The following is a 21336-nucleotide window of genomic DNA, read 5'->3' on the forward strand; positions in this document are numbered from 1 at the left end:
TGGTGTCCTCCTGTTTAAGGATGAAAAGAGGACAAAATCCCATTAGCCAAGGTTCGTGCTCCTGATTGATATCATCTGACCGTTGCAGAAAACCATTTATGTGAATGTTAGGTAAAGATAAGAGGCTGCAGAGAACTTGTGCCATGTCCCCTCAATGCCTCCCTAGATTTGCTCGAATGCAGAGCTGAGTGCTGGAAAAGCATCATATAGTAGGTCATAAATTAAAATAATTTGGAATATCACCGAGAAAGGTACAGGAAGAACCAGAGAACAATATTCTGTACATCACCTCCAAGTAAGTAAAAAAAAAAAGAGTAAAAAGTGCAAATGTAATGATTACCGGAGAGGATATTGTACAGAGTAGCATTCATTTGCAGCCAACACTGTGAAGTCGAGATTCAATACCCAACACACCTTTATCTGTGAGCTGCAGCATTCTGATGAGACTGGGAAATCATCCAGGAGGATTAGGAATACAATAAAACTCTGCAGGTAGTTTTCAAAGCTTTACATTCTGGACTTCAATTTTAATGCAACAAGCCTGACAACGCCCTGGTATAACTGTCTGAGTCCAAGTACCTTTCTTCTGGGATCCAGACAGCATGTGTTAGACAGTAGAGGTAGAGTTACTCATCTTGGTTTTCAACTTTGTTGTCTGCACACTTTTACAGAGAAGGCCAAGAGAGTCTGCATGCTAGAAAGTAATTATCATCAAGTTTCAGTCACATATGAAACGTGGCGAAAATGTAATTACTCCAAATTATTTAGTTTATCTGAAATATTCCATAATAAATTAAAATAATTTAATAATTGACTTATTTTGGACATCACATTAAACTCATTCTCAAAAGCAAATATTTAAAAAAGTTATGTATTAAATATATGACCATGTGATGAGGCTCATACCTCCAGCACATTTCTCTGCCCTTGACCAACCTCAACCAACCAAGGGACCATCCTTTGCTGATGAACTCAGCAGAAGTTGTAGCTGACTATTTAAGCATGGAGGGACCAAAGAGAGCCTAAAGCTATCTTCACCTAATGTATGTGAAAGCCCCATTTTCTTGCAGAACTCAAGGTACAGTATAACCGTATTGCTTCAAAGTAGCATAATACAAATTAAACAATCATAGAAAAGTAAATCTTCAATTTTTGTGCAAAAATTATTCAACAGGAATCGACTGACTCATATGCAGAAACCGTGCGACTGAACATAGGATCTTACGGTCTATTAATCTCAGTACAACATCAAACTGTGCATTTCGGCTCCAAAACATTCGGAGGAGTTTTTAAAAAACTACTCTTCCCAGCAAGGATAAATTTAAGTTGCAGGCAGATTTTAGTTTGAAATCATTGACAGCTTGATGAGTTAATTGCTTTCTCAGGCGGTCTGAATCAAGGAAACTACGCACAAAAGGCATCCACTTGTCTCATTATATCTGTGCTAGTGCTGGGATTTAACTGGAAAATGTTCTTTTCCATTTTAGATCCCCATTAAATCTATGTCACAGTCTCAGCTTCAACAACCTTTAAAGAAAAATATTCATTCATGTGAATTGGGTGTCGCTGGCTCGGCCAAAATTTATTGTCCATCCCTAACTGCCCTGGAGAAAGTGGCGGTGCGCAGCCTTCTTGAACCCCTGCAGTGACTGTGGTGTAAGTACACCCACAGTGCTGTTAGGAAGGGAGTTTCAGGAATTTGCCCCAGTGACAGTGAAGGAACAGCAATATATCTCCAAGTCAGGATGGTTTATGGCCTTGAGGGGAACTTCCGGCTGGTGGTGTTCCCATGTGTTCGCAGCCTTTGTCCTTCTGGATGGTACCGGCCATGGGTTTGGATGGTACTGTCTAAGAAGCCTTGGTGAGTGTATCTTGTTGATGGTACACACTGCTGTCACTTTGCAGTTGTGGTGGAGGGAGTGGTTGTTTGTCGATGGAGGGAGTGGTTGTTTGTCGATGGGATGCCAATCAAGTGGGCTCTTTCATCCTGGATAGTGTTGAGCTTCTTGAATGTTGTTAGAAACATAGAAAATCGGAGCAGGAGTCGGCCATTCGGCCCATCGTGCCGACACCACCATTTAATAAGGTGGCTGATCATGCCAATTCAGTACCCTGCCACGTCCAGCTCCCTCTTGAATATATCCACCGAACTGGCCCCAACAACACTCTGTGGTAGATAATTCCACAAGATCACAACTGTCTGCGAGAATTTCTTCCTCATCTCAGTCCAGAATGGCTTACCCCTTATTCTTAGGCTGTAACCCCCAGTTCTGGACGTCCCCAACATCGGGAACATTCTTCCCGCATCTAGCCTATCCAATCCCATCAGGATTTTATATGTTTCTCTGAGATGCCCTCTCATTCTTCTAAACTCCAGTGAGTACAAACTCAGCTGATCCAGTCTTTCTTTATATGTCAGTCCTGCCATCCCGGGAATTAGTCTGGTGAACCTTCACCGGACACCCTCAATGGCAAGAATGCCCTTCCTCAAATTAGGAGACCAAAACTGTACACAATACTCAAGGTGTGGCCTCACCAAGGCCCTGTATAGCTGCAGCAAGACATCCTACTCCTATACTCTAATCCTCTCACTATGAAAGCCAGCATACCATTAGCTTTCCTCACCGCCTGCTGTACCTGCATGCCAACCTTCAGCCACTGTTCCACCATGACACCCAGGTCTCTTTGCACTTCCCCTTTTCCTTCCTGTTGGAGTTTCACTAATCCAGGCAAGCGGAGATCATTCTGTCACAGTCCTGACTTGTGCGCCGTGGATGGTGAATAGGCTTTGGGGAGTCAGGCAATGAGTTACTCACTGCAGGACCCCAGGTTTCTGACTTGCTCTTGTAGCCACAGTATTTATATGGAGAGTCTGGTTGAGTTTCTGGTCAATATAATAATCATAATGGTAACCCCCAGGAGTGCGAGATCCTGCCTTTGAATGTCATGGAGCGATGGTTAGATTCTCTCTTGTTGGAGATGGTCATTGCCTGGCACTTGTGTGGCGTGAATGTTCCTTGCCACTTGTTAGCCCAATGCTGAATATTATCCCTTGGATATGGACTATTCTGAGGAGATGTGAATGAACAAGACAGCACAGGAACAGGCCCTTCGACCCTCCAAGCCTGTACCGGTCATGATACCACCCTTGGCCAAAACATTAAAGAACAAAGAATGGTTTTGAACATTGCACAATCATCAGTGAACATCCTCACTTTTGACCTTATGATGGGAGGAAAGTCATTGACGAAGCAGCTGAAGATGGCTGGGCCTAGGACACTACGTTGAGGATCTCCTGCAGTGATGTCTTGGGACTGAGATGACTGACCTCAAATAATCTCAACCATATTCCTATGTGCTAGGTATGACTCCAACCAGAAGAGAGTTTTCCCCTTCCGATTCCCACTGCTAGGGCTCCTTGATGCCATACTCGATCAAATGTTGTCTTGATGTCAAGGGCAGTCATTCTCACGTCTGGAGTTCAGCTCTTTTGTTCATGTTTGAACCAAGGCTGTAATGAGGGCAAGAGCTAAGTCTCCCTGGCAGAACCCAAACTGAGCGTCATTGAGCAGATTATTGCACAGAAAGTGCCAGTTAATGGCGCCGTTGATGACCCCTTCCATCACTTTACGAGTAGACTGGTGGGATGGCATTTGGATTGGATGGGTTGGTTTGGTTTTGTCCTGCTCTTTGTGTAAAGGACATACCTGGGCAATTTTCCACATTGCTGCATGTGTGTGTGTGTGTGTGTGGGTGGGGGGGGGGGGGGAAGAGTTTTTAATAATTGAATTAAAGCATTTCATATTCTTGAGATTCCAAAGTTTCTCTTCAATTTATAATCCTGAACCTACAGCCGCTTGTTACCCAATATCCATCCAGTGGAAATGAACTTTCATTATTTAACCTCAAGGTGGATATTAGAAACTGGGGAGTCATGTTCATCATGGATAAAGCTGTTGGTGATATACAGCTCAAGTGAAGCGAGACAGATATTTATAGTATGATGTTTTAATCTTGTGTCTTGGTCTGGACTCAAATCCCAGTTTGTGTACTTTCGGTCTGTTTTACTATCTAAATGGTACACTGTCAACCTGACCCCAGCACAGCAATCATAACTGATCTGTTCATAGGATGCCAATTGCAAATAAAAAAGTTTTCAAGTTCTAAGTGGCAGCACACGTTGGAAGTTGCCTGAAACGTTTGCACTCCAAGATACAGCAAGAAAATATTTGAACAACCAATTGTGTTGAGAGCAAATGCTGCTTGCAGAAACTTCAACCTACATTTTGAAAGCAAATGATTCCCATTCCTAAACATACTCTGACAGAAATCCTAGAGAAGGAATAATACTTTTGTTCAGAGGGCACAGAGTTTGTTCATGGTCTTAATTTCAGTGCTGGGTGTGTTAAAGTTAGAATTGAGAGAACTGAAGAAACAAGGCCACAGAGACCCACCACTCCTGGATTGGTTTTGTATATGCCTAGTTTGTCTAAAGGAAGGGCGAGATCACAGAGGTTTTTAACAATGTCGAGTAATACAGGAGGATTGCTTTTCAGGCTTTGAAAAAGCAGCATGAGGAAAGCTTCAGCTCTGACCCTCAGTGTCCAGACAAAATCCCTCCGCACGTGATTGTTTTCCAGGTGGTTGACGGATTTACACCACTGCCCCTTTTGGACCCGTGTTTCTTCTTTCAGCATCTGGACAATCTCATAGACATCTCTGCTCAGGCTGACAATCAACGAGAAATAGTAGTAGCGATTGCACCGCTTGTTCCATTTCTCCTTGTCAACATCAACAAGGCCCACTGCTCCCATCCACAGAATATTATCGCAGACGAAGTATACAGCCCGACTGAGAGGAATGACGGTGAGGCAAAACCGAAGTATGGAGTCCGAAAGCTGAACATTCCTTCTGGCTGCCTGAACTGCATCCACCGTGTTACCTAACCGGAACACTGAAATAAAGCAGAAAGGATTTAATACAGCACCAGCTTTAACTATTTGAAGCAGAATTAAATTATTCTGGGTGCGGCATTAGCAATATTTTTCTTTCTAGCTGAGCTTTCAGGAGTTAAATCGCTTCCATCTTGGTGGAAACATACATTATTACAGCACTTATAGAGGCTATTTATATATTAGCTGAAATGTACGAGCCATAAAAGTTGATCAGGTTGAAACAGAGTTTATACAACTCACATCAAGACCAGAATCCATGGAACAAAATAATGCTTTATGAATACTGTTCTATGTGGACAGAAAACCATAATCATAATCTTCTTGCTGTATAATTATAATTTCTATCACGCTGCGAATCTTCCAAGCTATATTTATCATCAAAAGAATAATTTTCTCACCAGTGAAAAAGGTATGGTTTAATTTCACTACACAGATAAAATGGATCAGCTGGGTAGCACTGTCATTTTCAAACATAAAAGTTAGAAGTTCTGTGACGATTGGAACATTTTAAGAATATTGGCTTCTAAATATTGGGACAAGTTCAAGGTTAAAAGCCTGGGGTTCGAATGCGTTTGTTTGCAGTGGTCAGGGTTTTAAAAAGGATTTTGTTTTGCTTCTCGGACAATCAGGTGATATTGACCAAGGAATGTGTTTTTCAGTCTGGGCTAATGCCTGGTGGTTTGCCTGGGGAAGTCCCTGGGGAGTTAATGTGCTTCGCAGCCTGCAGAGATGGGTTGTTTTTCAGCTAGGGGAGATGAGGTCATTGCTGGGTGGAGCCAAGGAACACAGAGAGACATTTTCAGAAGCTGTGGAGAGAGGCGGTTTTGGAGAAAATTGTGGATAGGGACATAGTTTAGGAGGCAGGCATTTGGAAGTGAAGTCCGATCTGACAACTCTTGTTTTTTTTTGACTTCAGACAATGGCAGTTTTCTTTCCCAGTACAGAAAAAAATAGTATTATTTTAAAGCAGAGCAGCCTCATCAAAAAACAAGGAAAAGGCTTGTACTGCAAGTATTACTCTATGCTAATTTTAAAATGGATTAAGAGCTGTATGTTTCTTTTCTTGCTGTTTAATTTTAAATTGTATCGTGTTAAGGGGTAATTGTAAGCTGTTCTTTTCAGGTGTGAAGGTAAAAAGTTTAATATTGTATTTAGAATAAAGGTTTTGTTTTAGAAATACCAAAACCCTATTTTTTTCATGCAATCATTCCTGGAGCAAATCTTCTTTCCAGTCTTAGAACAAAGAACAAAGAAAAGTACAGCACAGGAACAGGCCCTTCGTCCCTCCAAGCCTGTGCCGACCATGCTGCCCATCTAAACTAAAATCTTCTACACTTCCTGGGTTCGTATCCAGGTCCATATCCATCTTAAAATAAACTAAAATATTGGGGTTTCGGTCTAGTATCTTAGCCACTGTTGGGGTTTCGTCTGGGATCATAATAGTTCAAGCATCTTTACAGGTTTGACCACATAATCTGTGCTGATATCCAAGTGAAGTAATGAGAAAGTGCTACATTCTCAAAGTGTTATCTGTAGAATGAGATTTAAATTGAAATCCTTTCCGCCTGTTCAGGTGAATAGAATGGTAATTTACTCAATTGCTATGTGTGGGATCTTGGTGTGCACAACTACTGCGCACGTAATCACAGTGACTGCACTTTACAAAGTTATCCACTGGTCGTAATGTCCGATGGACGTGAGTGATGAAGTGTTTTTAAATGTAAGTTCTTTCTCTTTTCAATCAATAGATTAAAAAATGCACATGTTGGGAGGACAAAAGCAAACTAAACGTCGGCAGTTAGATGTAGCTCCCTGGCACTGCTGCAGTGCAAACTGCCGCTGACTTATTGGTCAGTATGAATTCTAGCTCTGTTTAGACTGGATCTCAGGCTGTGTTGGAGGTCTGCTCCATGACAATTTATTTCTCTCAGACCTGCTCTGTGAAAGTGCCATCCCAATTTATTTTATTTCTCAGGAAGGTAGATACAATTAGACACTGATGATTGTAATGCACAGTGATGCTGGATGAATGAACATGGAATAGCAACAAAAAACACTCAGCAAGCCAGTCACCATACATGAAGGGAACCGATGGTATATTTCTCTTGGCCCATCCTCTCCATTCTATTTCCAAGTAATTCTACCTTTTGTTTCTTCCCTCAGGGATAGTCACTCCCACAATCTCCACCACTATCCCCACCTCTGTCCATCAACTTTTGCTCTTGATCCAATCTCTCTTCAATGGGCCTTTGGGAACTTTTCCTTGTAATTCTGCAAACAGCCCTTCAAGGCATCTGATACGTACCACCAAAGTATCCTCCACCATTACTTTCGGGAGTTCACATGCGAAGCTTTAATGCGCGGTCCTCTGAATTAAAAAAATTGCTACTGCCGATGTTAAAGGGGATGATGAGTGCGTGGCCTGTTTGAGAACTTTTGGGTTGCTGCATGGCCACAGAACTTAGAGGGACCTTTGGTTACCACCCAACAACTGCTGCCTCATTCTGTTTTTAAACTCAAATTTGGATCATGGGAGCTTTCCATCATCTAGTCTGACCCAATATAGCTCTTGTAACCAAGTTACACCTTGGTCACTCTCTCTATTCCTTTGAGCATCTCACTCTGTGTCACCCCTCTTGCCTCTCCTTTGAAACATTCATTTCTCACTCTCTGCCCCACCCCAACTCTCCCCCACCTTGACTTTCTTCCCCAGATATCTACCCTCTTTTCCTCCTGCAGAATGAGTGAAGCTGCACATTAGCAGAGGTTCCGCACTCTAACCTTAGGTTTATGGGTCCAACTCCCCCTCCAGAGAATGGAGCACAGAAATCTAGGCTGACACACCCAGTGCAGTTCTGGCAGTGATGCCACATTACATTGTGGCCCCAACAGCCGGTTAGTGAAGTAGGAAACCAAAAGCCAATCTTTACTCAGTTTTAAGAATTCAAGTGTACAACTCCTAGCTCTTCTCCCACAACTGTATCACTATATCCCTGTTATCCACTTGTATCACTGTGTCTCCTTAGGTTTGCTCAAGTAATCCGCCAACCACTGAACTCCACTTCTTGATTTATAGAAATAACATCCTTATCTGCTGCCTCAGATGGAAATAAAAAGATCCCACAGTAATTATCTCTGGCATCCTAATCAATATGCATCTCTGGCATCCTTTAAACAGATTGGTCTACAGCTGCCTCAGAGTGGAAATGAGCAGTGGATTGCCACTCCGTACCAATTTAGTTGCACTTAAATTCTAAAGTGCCTGACTCAGGTTGGGTGCGACTCAAACTGCGAAGTCTAAAAAGAATGGAGTGAAGGACACCCCCCCTTTTCACAGCACAAGCTGCCGTAAAGCAGATGGGTTTAAAGGTTGCATTGAAAGTGGGTGGGGGGGGTGGGGGGGGGGGGGGGAGGAGATCTATCTACCTCTGCCTTAAAATATTTGTAGACTCTACTTACACTGCTTTTTGAGGAAGAAAGTCAGGAACCTCAGAACCATCCGAAATTAACAATTTAAATCACTTTTTCAGATAGTTTCCAGCGCAGTGAAATTGGCCAGGGGAAGTTAGCCCGTAGCCAGGTAAACCCTCTCTTGGGAATTTCCGAGGGGGGTTTCCCAGTTTACCTTTGGGGCACCCCCCCCAAATCAGATTCTGGGGAGCCAGGAAGTTACAGACCATTGTCTGATCATTATCGCATTGCAGCTTGTGGGAGCTCCATGTGTACAATCAAATTGTCAAGTTCCCTACATTACAACAACTACACTTCAAAGGTACATCTTAAGGGGGACGATGGTGGCAGAGGTAATGTCACTGGATTAATAATCTCATATGGAGGATTGGTTAGCTCAGTTGGCTAGACAGCTGGTTTGCGATGATGAGCGATGCCGACAGCAGGAGTTCAATTCCTGCACCAACTGAGGATATTTAATCTCAATCTCTCTCTCTCTATTTCTCTCACACACATAAAGGGGAGAGCAGCCTACGGTCTTCCCTCTGGGGTTTTGGCAACTTTCAATCCAAAGGCCCATGACAAGGCTATGAGCATATAAATCCAAATCTCAAAGGCGACTAATAAATCTGAAATTATAAAGGTGATTACTATCAACAATTATTGTAAAAATTGATTTACTGATGTCTTTCCTTTAGGGAAGGAAATTTACTCTGTCTAATCTACATGAGACTCCAGATCCATAGCAATGTGCTTGTCTTAATTGCCCTCTGAAATGGTCTGGCAAGCCACCGACACACCAATCATGCCCAGCCCACTGTCCAAATTGCATAGATTCCATCCATTGCACTGGCTCAGGAAGACTTTTCAAAACTACGCTCATCTTCATTTTATCAAAACGTATTTAACTTACATAGAAACGAACTAGTGTACATCAATTATCCTGTTAAAATCAATCAAATTATTAAAATGGGTCCAGTGTCGTTTTAGGACACTTTCAGCAATTTTATATCAGAGTATTCACAGACTGAGAACTGGACAACCTTATTAAAAAAGGCTCATTTTTGCTGATCAACTCATTTTCAGTTGCAATATCAACACTGCATCAAATTACCACTCAAATACATCTGGAATCACATTTTGACAAAAGCAAAAAAGAAATAAAATGTTCTCTTACTTTGCTCAGTTGCACTGCTCAAGAAGATTTAGCATTTATAATTCTGTGTAGTAATTTTAGGGGAACCTATTTATCTTTCACAGGACATTAACCTTCTTTTCAGATGAATGCAACAATATTCCATGGCACTATCTGAGCAATATTCATTCCCCAAGCAACAAACAAGTCATCTAATTTTTTCAATTCTTGTGGGATCTTCTTGTCCCCACTTGGCTATCACATTTGCTGTTACAATAGGGACTATTCTTCAAAAGCAATCCCGTTAGATGCACAGCTCTTTGGCAGAATTTGAAAATGTGGGAAATGTTCGATAAATAGTAGCTCATCCTTAATGACACAGCCCACGTTAGTAGGTAAATGTCACTAATATACTCCAGCCTTAAAGTTGCAGTAACAGTGCAGAAAATCTCCTAATTTTGAGAGAGAAATGGGAAATGGGAAATCTATTCCTCTCAGCACTGTTTATAATAAATTCACACTTCGCTTTGGAGACCATAAGATGTAGGACCAGAATTAGGCCACTCGGCCCATCGAGTCTGCTCCACCATTCAATCATAGCTGACATTTTCTCATCCCCATTCTCCTGCCTTCTCCCCATACCCCTGTTGGAGAGGTTAATTAATGCTATAACGGAGCACATAAAAACAATTTTACATGAACTTGTTATCGCACTGTTATACATCGCGAGGAGTAACTTCACTCCACCGAGCAAAAAGCAGGAATATGGAATTGCTGCTTTATCCGTCCTTTCCAGAATTTGTTGTATACTTACACTTACGTCCTGCACTCATGTTAGATTCCAACTGTTTGAGCTTTGAAACCAGCTCCTTGTTGCTATCATTCTTGTGAATTAGATAATTAAGTAACGTGCATGCATACTGAGTGGTTCTGAAAGAAAACAAAACGCAAGCACAGAGCTTATTTCCTGCTACACGTGGCAATTAGTGGTTAATGTTTTGGCAAATGCACTCTTCTCAAAATGTGTTGTGTCAAAATTACAACATGAAAGCTCTGCTAAACTAATACAAGTTGCATCAGATGTTATACTATAGATTTTACATAGGACCCCTGCAAGAGAAAAAACAATTTTCACCTAGTTTGGATTCAAAACCAGATTCCGGGGTGAAAGGATAGCAAGCAACTGGGCAATTTCCACAAGTGTTGCACAAACCAGGGAGAGATCTTTGCATGAATCATTTAAACAGATCAATTAAGATTCCACAGAAATCCATAGAATCATCTAACTGCTATAGTGGAGGTTATTCCGCCCATCGAGTCTGCAGGAGCACTCTACCTCAGCCTACTCTCATGCCCTATCCCCATAACCCAATCTAACCTGCACATCTTTGGACCGTGGGAGGAAAACGGAGCACCCGGTGGAAACCCACGCAGACACAGGGATAATGTGCAAACGCCACACAAGGCTGGAATCCATGGCGCTAAGGCTGCAGTGCTAACCACTATGCCACCCCATAAGTGATCATTTGTGTCATTTCCATCCTTTTACAAAGCCACCAATTTAAAACGTAGTCTTCAAAGAAAGAGAGAAAAGAGATTCAAAGAAACGTAGGTTTGTCAGTTCACAGACACTTTGTCACAGGATAAGTTGATGCATACAATTGAAACTTATAAGGGAGGGGAAAGAGTGACTAGATATTAAAGCGGAAGATATAAACCTATTTAGAGACAGCAGGACCACAGAATCAGTTTGAAGCTCATGCTAACAAAAACAAAGCACAGACATGACAGGTCAAAATGGTTCCTCCTGTAAATGTCCCTGGTTCTTCAGTTATCGAATTAATTACAATATTATTGTAGGATTCAATGGAGCTGTGCTTGAAATCACAAGAAATAACAATCCCCAAAACAAACCAATGAACTAGATTTAATTTGCTACTCGAGGTTTATGTAGACTCCATCATAGCCATGGTGATCGGAGAGTGTAAAGATATGCAAACAGATCAACTCAGCTTCCTGCGCACAATATGATGCCAAAGCAAGGCAGTTTATGAATGGGAGCATCATAGGTCAAAGACCAAGTTAAATAAGGTCACGTTGTGGCATGTAATTTCCTTCCCCATCCTCATCCAGGTCACCTGATTCGGTATGCAACATATGAAAATAGCGCTCCCAGCTAGCCCTGAGAAAGATGCTTATGTATTTAAGTGTATACACACACCTTTTTCCCATAAATGCCTAGATGGGCAGCACAGTAGCACAGTAGTTAGCACAAGTTGCTTCACAGCTCCAGGGTCCCAGATCTGATTCCAGGCTTGGGTCACTGTCTGTGTGGCGTCTGCACCTTCTCCCCGTGTCTGCGTGGGTTTCCTACCGTTTCCTCCCACAGTCCAAAGATGTGCAGGTTAGGTGGATTGGCCATGCTAAATTGCCCTGCGTGTCCAAAAAGGTTAGGTGGGGTTACGGTGAAAGGGTCGAGGCTTGGGCTTATGTAGGATGCTCTTTCCAAGGGCCGCAGACTCAATGGGCCGAATGGCCTCCTTCTACACTGCAAATTCTATGATCTCCACATTTATAATGCCACTATTTAAGTGGCATATTAAATTGGAATGCTGAAGCTTCACATCTCCCAGCTCCACAGCCTCGAGTAGACAAAATCATATGCCCCACATGAATCAGGAGTAGGCCATTCGGTCCTTTGATCTTGCTGTTCCATTTAATAAGATCATGGCTGATCTGACTGTAACCTTAAATCAACATTCCTGCCTACCCCAGATAACCTTTCACCTCCCTGTTTATTAAGAATCTATCTACCTCTGCCTTAAAATATTTATAGACTATACTTACACTGCCTTTTGAGGAAGAGAGTCAGGAACCTCAGAAAAAGTTTCTCCTCATTCTTCTTGAATGGGCAACTCCTTATTTTTAAACAGTGACCCCCAGTTCTAGAGTCTCGAGTAAAGGGAAACATCCTTTCAACATCCACCAAGTCACTCAGGGTCTTATGTTTCAGTCAAGTCACCTCTTACTCTTCCAAGCTCCAGCGGATACAAACTGTTCCTCATGAGACAACGCACCCATTCCAAGTTTTGGTCCAGTAAACTTTTTCTGAACTGCTTCCATTGCGTTTACATCCTTCCAAACAACTCTGCTTCACAAACTGCTACTTGGTCATTATTAGCAATACCAGTCAATCTCATTTGGCATTTTGCACAAAAAATCAAATTCAGGCTTCAACCAAAATGGAATTAGAGTGAGCAATATTACACCAGTGTTGTGCGGTCATAATTCAGTCCCTACTTTACACAATTACACATTCTGCTTTTATTTCTTGAATTCTATTATAAATATGTGTATGAATAGATTAAGGGAAAATGCTTCTCTAAACTGGTCGTGTAATGAAGCCCTCATGTCAGTGATGAAGGTGCAGCACCTTCAGTTGGGGGCTGTCATTAGAGCAGGCAGGAATACTCAAGAGTTTTCATTATAAATATTGGCAAAAATTTATAATGGAAACACTTGATATAGGGCAGCACGGTAGCATAGTGGTTAGCACAGTTGCTTCACAGCTCCAGGGTCCCAGGTTTGATTCCTGGAGGGGTCACTGTCTGTGCGGAGTCTGCACGATCTCCCTGTGTCTGCGTGGGTTTCCAACGTGTGCTCCGGTTTCTTCCCACAGTCCAAAGATGTGCAGTTTAGATGGACTGGCCATGCTAAATTGCCTTTAGTGTCCAAAAAAAGGTTAGCTGGGGTTACTGGGATAGGGTGGAGGTGTGGGCTTAAGTAGGGTGCTCTTTCCAAGAGCCGGTGCAGACTTAATGGGCCGAATGGCCTCTTTCTGCACTGTAAATTCTATGATTCTATGATAAAAATCTTGCATTTATATTTTGGTCCCTGACAAAGGAAAATTATATTATTTAACAGGGACTGTTGTAGATTCAATTATCCACTGTCCTCTCATCACACTTCATCTGTGATTTATGTTTGGTCTTCATTGATCATTGGAGGATAAAAATATACTGCTCCTCGAGTTACAGCCTCACTCAGCCTGATGAAATTGTGACAATAATAATAAAAGATTAAATACACATGCACTTGTTCAAAAAAAGGTTGCAAGGATAGACCCAGAATTACAGACCAGTCAGTTTAACATCCGTGTTGAGAAAGCTTCTGGAAACAATTATTGGGCATAGCATGAAAAAATGTGGATTGATCAGGAAGAGCCAGCATGGATTTCTAAAGGGGAAAATAATGTTTTACTAACTGCTGGACGTTTTTTGAGGAGGCAACAGAAAAGGTTGATGAGGGTGATGCTGTTGATGTGGTGTACTTGGACTTTCAAAAGGCTTTTGATACAGTGCCACAAAACAGACTTGTGAGATAATCATAGAATTTACAAAGCAGAAGGAGGCCATTCGGCCCATTGAGTCTTCACCGGCCCACCCCCTTATCCCAGTAACCCCAATTAACCTTTTGGACACTAAGGGCAATTTAGCATGGCCAGTCCACCTAATCCACACATCTTTGGACTGTGGGAGGAAATCGGAGCACCCGGAGGAAACCCATGCACACATGGGGAGAACGTGCAGACTACACAGTGAACCGAGCCGGGAATTGAACCTGGGACCTTGGAGCTGTGAAGCAACTGTGCTAACCACTATGCTACCGTGCTGCCCCAAAGTAGTTCATGGAATAAAAGGGACAGTAGGAATGTGGACACAAAATTGGCTGAACAATAGAGAGGAACGGTCAATTGGTATTTTTCGGACGAAGGAAGGTTTGTAGGGTTGCTCCCCAAAGGCTAGTATTGGGACCCATGCTTTTCCTGATAAATATTAATAATCTATATTTTGGTGTGCTGGGGATAATTTCAAAGTTTGCGGATGATACAAAACGTGGAGGCATTGTAAACTGCGAGGAGGACAGTGTAGAACTTCAAAATGACATAGACAAGTTGGTGGATTGGGCTGATGTCCATCAACTTGTCTATGTCTTGGCTGATAGCTGGCAGATGAAGTTGGATGCGGCGAAATGTGAGGTGATGCATTTTGCAGGAGGAACATGGATAGACAGTATAAAATAAAGGGTAAAATTCTAAAGAAGGACTTGGGGATATATGTGTACAGATCATTGAATGCGGCAGGGTAGATGGAGAGAGCAGTTAATTAAGTACACAATATTCTGGGCTTTATTAATAGGGGCATTAGAGTACAAGAGCAAGGTTATGCTGAACTTATACAATACGTTAGTTAGAGCTCAGCTGCCGTATTTGTACAGTTCTGGGTGCCACACAATAGAAGAATGCGAACGCATTGGAGAGAGCACAGAAGAAGTTTACAAGAATTGTTCCAGGGATGAGAAACTTCAGATATGAGGATAGGTTGGAGGGGTTGGGACTGTTTTCCTTGGAGAGAAGGCTGAGAGGAGATTTGGTAGAGATGTTCAAAAACATGAGGGGGCAGGATAGAGTAGATGGGGAGAAACTGTTTCAGCTCATAAAAAGATCAAGAATGAGAGATAATAGATTTAAAGTGATTTGCAAAAGAAGCAAATGTATTGTGAGAGAAAAAAACTTTCTTTTTTGAATAATGGCATTACATTGGCAGTTTTCCAATCCTCTGGGACTTTTCTAGAATTTAAGGATTGTTGGAAGATTATCAGTGCATCCACTGTCTTTGTAACTATTTCCTTTAATAACTTGGGATGCAACCCATCAGATCCAGAGGACGTATCGGCCTTGAGCCCCATTAGTTTCCCTAGTATTTGTTCCCTAGGTGATTGTTGTTGTATTTATTTCTTCCCCGCCTTGTACCCCTTGATTATTTATTTTTGGAATGTTATTAGTATCTTCCACCGTGAAGACTGACGCAAAGTATTTGTTCAATTCCTCTGCCATTTCCTGGTTCCCCGTTATTATTTCCCCAGTCTCATTCTCTAACGGGCCTTTGTTCACTTTGGCCTCTCTCTTCCTTTTTATTTATTTAAGGAAACTCTTGCTATGCATTTTTATATTACGTGCTGATTTAGGTTCATAGTTCATCGTCTCCCTTTTTATTATTTTTCGGTCATTTTTTGTTGGTTTTTAAAACTTTCCGAATCCTCTGGCTGACCACTAATCATTGCCACATTATTATTTTTTTTCAGTTCAATACTATCCTTCACTTCCTTGGTAAACCATGGTTGATTTATCCCCTTCTGAGTATCCTTCTTCCTCACTGGGATATAAACTATTTTCAGAAATGCCTGGTCAACCACCTTTCCTGCTAAACTCCGTTCCCAGTCAACACCAGCAACTCTACCCTCATTCCTTGATAATTACCCTTATTTAAGTAGCACAGTAGTTTCTGACCCACGTTTCTCACTCTCAAGTTGAATTCTACCTGTAATGGTCACTGCTCCCACGGGCATCTTTTACTCTGAGATTGTTCACTAAGCCTATCTCATTACACGTTACCAAGTTAGCCTGATGCCTGGTTGGATCACAACATATTATTCCAGGAAACTGTCCCAAATATACTCTATGAATTCTTCCTCATGGTTACCTCTGCCATTTTGATTTTCCTAATCTACATGAAGATTAAGGGGCCAGTGAAGAAACAATGGGCCAAATGGGCTCCTTCCCAGCGTTAAAATTCTGTGATTTGGGGGGTGGGCAGTTACAAGTGTAAACTGTGATACAACGCTACTTTACACACAATGATCTTCCTGCAGCTTTGGAATCAGAAAACGTAGTTTTGGCCAGTAATACCTTGCTCTGAAGCTGGTCCAAACGAGTGGGTGAAGCAGTATGGAAAGTAGTCTGGGAGGAAGTAGGCGATTAGCATGCTGGAGACCGATATCAAAATGGGAGTCGAGCGCATCTCAATCTAAATGAACGCAATGAGGCAGATCTGATTTCGGCTGTGTTTACAACTACTTTCTCGAGGGGAAACATCCTCGGTCAGATTCTCATTCCCTGAGACTAAGTGTTGACGCCGGGGCAAGAATCCTGGACTTCGACAGCGTAACTGGCGCCGCACCTGGACTGATTCAGCGACTGTTAAGGTGCTACCACCGGTGCCACATAAAACACAAGCGATTCCAATGAGAAATGGTGCGGGATCCCCCAGATTCAGGATTGACACATATATTGAGGCTGACAAGCTGCAGCAGCACATATACACTTCACTCCCCACACACATCAACTCATCCAACAAGATGGTAGCAAGGCGTGCAGCTCTACAATTCACCGATGCCAAGCGTGAGACCCCCTTGGACGCGGTGGAGGAGAGGCGGGCCACCATGCACTCAGCCTGGGAAGGAGGCTGCCAGCCGCCATTTGTTGTGCCTGGGCACAAGTGGCAGAGGCAGTCAGCACCACCAGCAACACCATCTAGACCGGCCTGCAGTGCGGTAAAAATCTGCACCACACCTCAGGGCGGCCAGGGTGAGTAGGCAGCACTGTGCCCCTGGCACTAACCCCATCCCACACATCCGTAAACCCCCCCCCCCCCACTGCCCCAGGAGGGTGGTAGAATCCTCACCCTGCACCATGCTGCTGGCACCCATACTTGCCGCCATGGCTGGGTGCCCTGGCTACTGAAGCCACCAGTGCCCTGGCTACTGAAGCCCACCTCTGGGCTTCATGCAGCGGACTGTGTAACTACTGCATTTTTTGCATTCCCCCACCAGAAGAAATGGTCGCTCATAACTGCCCCTCACTGCAACAGAGCAGCAGTGAGTCGGTGGGCCGGAGGAAAGGGCAGTCGCCAAAGTGGAGATCGGCCTCAGAAATTAGACCCCGCTGAGTTGCAGTTCCTGTGCCACGTGTGTCAAACCACCCAAACACCACCCTCAACCACCTTACATTAACACTGCAATTAAGTTATTGTGAAAAGCCCCTAGTCGCCACATTCCGGCACCTGTTCAGGGACAGGGACTGAGGGAGAATTCAGAATGTCCATAGTACCTAATAACATGTCTTTCAGGACTTGTGGAAGTAAACTGGAGCACCCGGGGGAAAAACCATGCAGACACAGGGAGAACGTGCAGACTCCACACAGACAGTGATCCAAGCCAGGAATTGAACCTGGGACCCTGGAGCTGTGAAGCAACAATCCTACTCGCTGTGTTACCGTGCCGCCCATAACATCAAATACATTGCCCTCGTCTACACACCCTGGTGATCTCTTAAAAAATTTCAACCAAGCTGGTCAGACATGACCTCCCCTTAACAAATCCATGCTGACTGTTCTTGATTAATTCTTGCCTCTCCAAATGCAGATTAATTAGAGGTGCGATCGGATGGCCTTGCCGCGTTCAACTGGGGATGCGATGAAGCCGGTAAATCGCGCGAGAAGCAATTTATGACACTGATTACACCTCGTGAGATGTCACTATCTGGATCCTGCCCTCAATGGGTGGGATCCAGATTTGTATATTTAAGTGTGCAGTTAAGCTCATTTAATACATTCACGCTGGAGTTATCCAAGGCACGGGACCCAAGCGTCTTGCCTCAGAGATCCCGAACGGGCATCATTTAGCTCTGGTTTTCACAAACGTGACACTTGGGGTAGGAATGGGATTTCCCAGGCGATCAGGGCGTAAGCTGGATGGGCTCTGGGCATGGTGGTATCCCGCCACACACGATGCCACCGCCACCACCCAGCAGTCTGGCAGTGCTACCTTGGTGCCACCCTGGCAGTGCCAGGGTGCTTGCAGGGGCACTGCCAAGGAGGCATAGTGCCCATGCCAGGGATCGGGCCCGGTGGTGCCCTGTCTTTATGTGGTGGTGTGCCGGGGGCTCATTGCCAAGTTGCGGCATTTGGGGAGTGGGGAATGGAGGCCACATTTGGGGGTGGGGGGGGGGGGGGGGGGGGAGTGTTCAGAGATCGGGGAGCCATTTAAAAATAGTGCCCCAATCTCTTCCTGCACTGGCAAGCGGGGATCGTTTGTGCAGGAAAGAGAAGTGCCGCCTCAATGGGGCATTTCCCGCCAAGGCCCATAAATGAAAGAGTCTCATTTAATAGCAGGGTCCATATCGGCACTGTAAGCACCGAGAGACATCCTGCTAAATGTGCCCAAAAAGGGACACTGTTCAATTTCCATTAAATCACGTCCTTGGTCTCTCAGAATTGCTTCCGATAGTTTCCCCACCACCAAGGTTAGACTGACTGGGCTGTAGTTTCTTTGTTTATCCTTTCCCCCCCTTCTTGAATAACATTACCACATTCGCTAGGCTCAGTCCTCCCGCACCTCTCCTGTGGCCAGAGAGAAATGGAAAATTATTGCCAGCGCCCTTGCTATTTTCTCCACTGCCTCATTCAACAGCCTGAGATTTTCACCTGGCTCTGGAGATTTGTCTACTTTTAAGCATGACAGACCACTCACAATCTCCTCTCTATATTAATTTCTCTACCTTTATCACAGTCCTTCCCCCTGATGTCTCGTGAACACTGCCATAAAGTTTTGTGTCCTCCAGCTCCACACAAATTACCACTGTGGTCCTTAATGGGCTCTTCTCTTTCCCTAGTTATCCTTTTAGCTTTCACATACTTGTAAAACAACTTAAGGACTTTCCTTCATTTTACCTGCCAGTATCCTTATTCTACATGTCTCTATGGATTATGCTGTTTTGAGCCCTCATTGTAAACACTATAAATGATCTAGCATCGAGGATGAACTCAGTGTGAAACAAACACTAACAAATTCACAAACTATCCAGAAATAGTATCTAGCATCTCACCCTGACACTCAAATAGTTTAATTAACCTTCATATTTAACATTATTCTAAGCTTACAAGGAGTATTGATATCTAAAAACTGGCCTGCACTAGCATAAACGTGATTAAATGAGACTAAATGTCTTTGAACGACAACAATAAACAACAAAGCAAACACATTTAAAGAATGATTTAAATCTTAGCTATTAAAATACAAAGAGGTTGGATGGAGCCTTTGAGATAATGAAATCAGAGAATTGAAACACCTCAACTTTTGACATGCCTCAACTTTCCCACTGTCAGTCAGTTTGTAATGACATGGGAAAATGTTTGCTTTTTTCGTACAACATGAAGAAATCTTTCGATTGCATGCAAGTCATGTTAAAACATTGAACACAGATGCCAAAAATACTAGATGTGCAACAAGATTAAACAGAATAAAATCATATGAAAATGCAACATTTGCGCTACTGAAATTATAAAATAGATTCTACCTGTCAGACTGATGTTGAAAATTAGCATGAAGGTTTAATTACTGAAAATTATACCTGAAGATTCTGTCCCTGCCTTGGCTGAGGGAAGTGAGTTTCACAAAAGAATCCATGGAGAAATGGAATGCAGCAACGAGCCGGGCTTCTTGGGAACTGAAGAGCAAAAGAAACCCTTGAACCCCTGAGGGAATGAACGACTCAGAACTCAATAACTTGCTGACGACCACCAGAGAGAGGAGCCTCGCGCTGCAAAAACAGCGGGCAAAACATACAAGAGGAAAAAACCTAATTTTTTTTTCAAAAAAAAGGAATTAAAAGACAAATACATCAATCTCAAGATGGCACTGCAGCGTGGCGGCTCTCCCACAGAACCTCCTCCTTATATCTCTTATAACCGCACTAACCTTTTAAAACTTAATTCTAACACTATCTCTAACCTTGCTCTTTTATGTTTACTTACGGGTCTGAAGACACTCTGTATCCTTCACCCAATGTCTGTGTCTATGTATTTACATTATGTATCAATTGTATGTCCTATGTTTTTTCATGTATGGAACAATGTGTCTGGACTGTGCGCAGGACAATTCTTTTTGCTGCACCTCGGTATACGTGATAATAAACCCAAATCCAATCTACACCGGTGCAAAATAGTGACAATTCTTGCTTCTGCATTGCTGCCTCGGGCTGTGGCCACGGCCTTATCACAGTTTAAACGTGAAGTTGAAACTATAATAATAATAACGCTTATTGTCACAAATAGGCTTCAATTAAGTTACTGTGAAAAGGCCCTAGTGCCTGTTCGGAGAGGCCGGTACGGGAATTGAACCCACCCTGCTGGCATTGTTCTGCATTACAAGCCATTTGTTTAGCCCACTGTGCTGAACCAGCCAATATCTAATTTTTCCCTTTACTGCAGCAGAGACTGGACTTGAAACGTTATCTCCCTCTCTTTCTCTCCCTCTGCACAGACACCGCCAGGCCCATTTATCCAGAACTTTCTGTTCTCATTTGTGGTTTGCCGTAGTAGTTGGCAGGACATTTTAGTGGGTCTGTGCTACCGAACCACTTGTGAGTTTGGATGTCAAACAACTTGTAAATTTAGAATCTGGCTGGGTTGGGGGGGGGGGGGATTAAATTATTTGGAGCGGCCTGGATGAGATGGTCAAAAAAATATAAATCATTCAAAGAAAAAAGAATTTTAAAGTCTAAGGCCTGGAAATCCACTCACTCTCCTCAAGCCCCAAATCACCCTCAAAGTCTCTGCAGGAAAGGGGGATTTGGGGCCGGCCTCCCCCACAAACTTTAACAAAATTCGCGCGAGGATCTCCTTCACCGATTTGAAACTAATCTCGACGGATGCGGTTCCTCGGGTGAAAAGCGTACCACGAATAAGTACAGTATTTTGTTTTAAATTGAGAGACGAGGCCTCTCCCACCTCCGGTGCGAATTACATAAGCGGAACCGGCGGACGCTTTAGGAGGTCGGACCGCGCTTCCGGTCCGGGTATCCTAGCAACCGGCGGACGCTTTAGGAGGACGGGCCGCGCTTCCGGTCCGGGTATCCTAGCAACAGGCGGACGCTTTAGGAGTACGGGCCGCGCTTCC

The 21336-nt window shown here is 43.4% G+C and overlaps 1 protein-coding gene across 5 annotated transcripts; it reads right to left on the reverse strand.

The window, feature by feature from the left end:
* Positions 1 to 2799: 2799 nt before the first annotated feature.
* Positions 2800 to 21189, reverse strand: pex11a (peroxisomal biogenesis factor 11 alpha). 5 transcript variants are annotated; one of them, XM_038813670.1, is made up of 5 exons: positions 20961 to 21189; positions 19790 to 19885; positions 10355 to 10470; positions 4335 to 4954; positions 2800 to 4298 (listed from the first exon to the last, which is right to left on the reverse strand). In XM_038813670.1, the coding sequence occupies exons 2-4, from the start codon at positions 19843 to 19845 to the stop codon at positions 4377 to 4379; spliced, it is 750 nt and encodes a 249-aa protein (XP_038669598.1). In that variant the 5' UTR covers positions 19846 to 19885; positions 20961 to 21189; the 3' UTR covers positions 2800 to 4298; positions 4335 to 4376. The 5 variants fall into 5 exon arrangements, with proteins under 5 accessions (XP_038669598.1, XP_038669594.1, XP_038669595.1 ...); XM_038813666.1 differs by having other exon boundaries at positions 2800 to 4954; XM_038813667.1 differs by having other exon boundaries at positions 2800 to 4954; positions 19790 to 19978.
* Positions 21190 to 21336: the final 147 nt, after the last annotated feature.

Source organism: Scyliorhinus canicula, chromosome 12, assembly GCF_902713615.1.
Source record: "Scyliorhinus canicula chromosome 12, sScyCan1.1, whole genome shotgun sequence".
Lineage (NCBI taxonomy): Eukaryota > Metazoa > Chordata > Chondrichthyes > Carcharhiniformes > Scyliorhinidae > Scyliorhinus > Scyliorhinus canicula.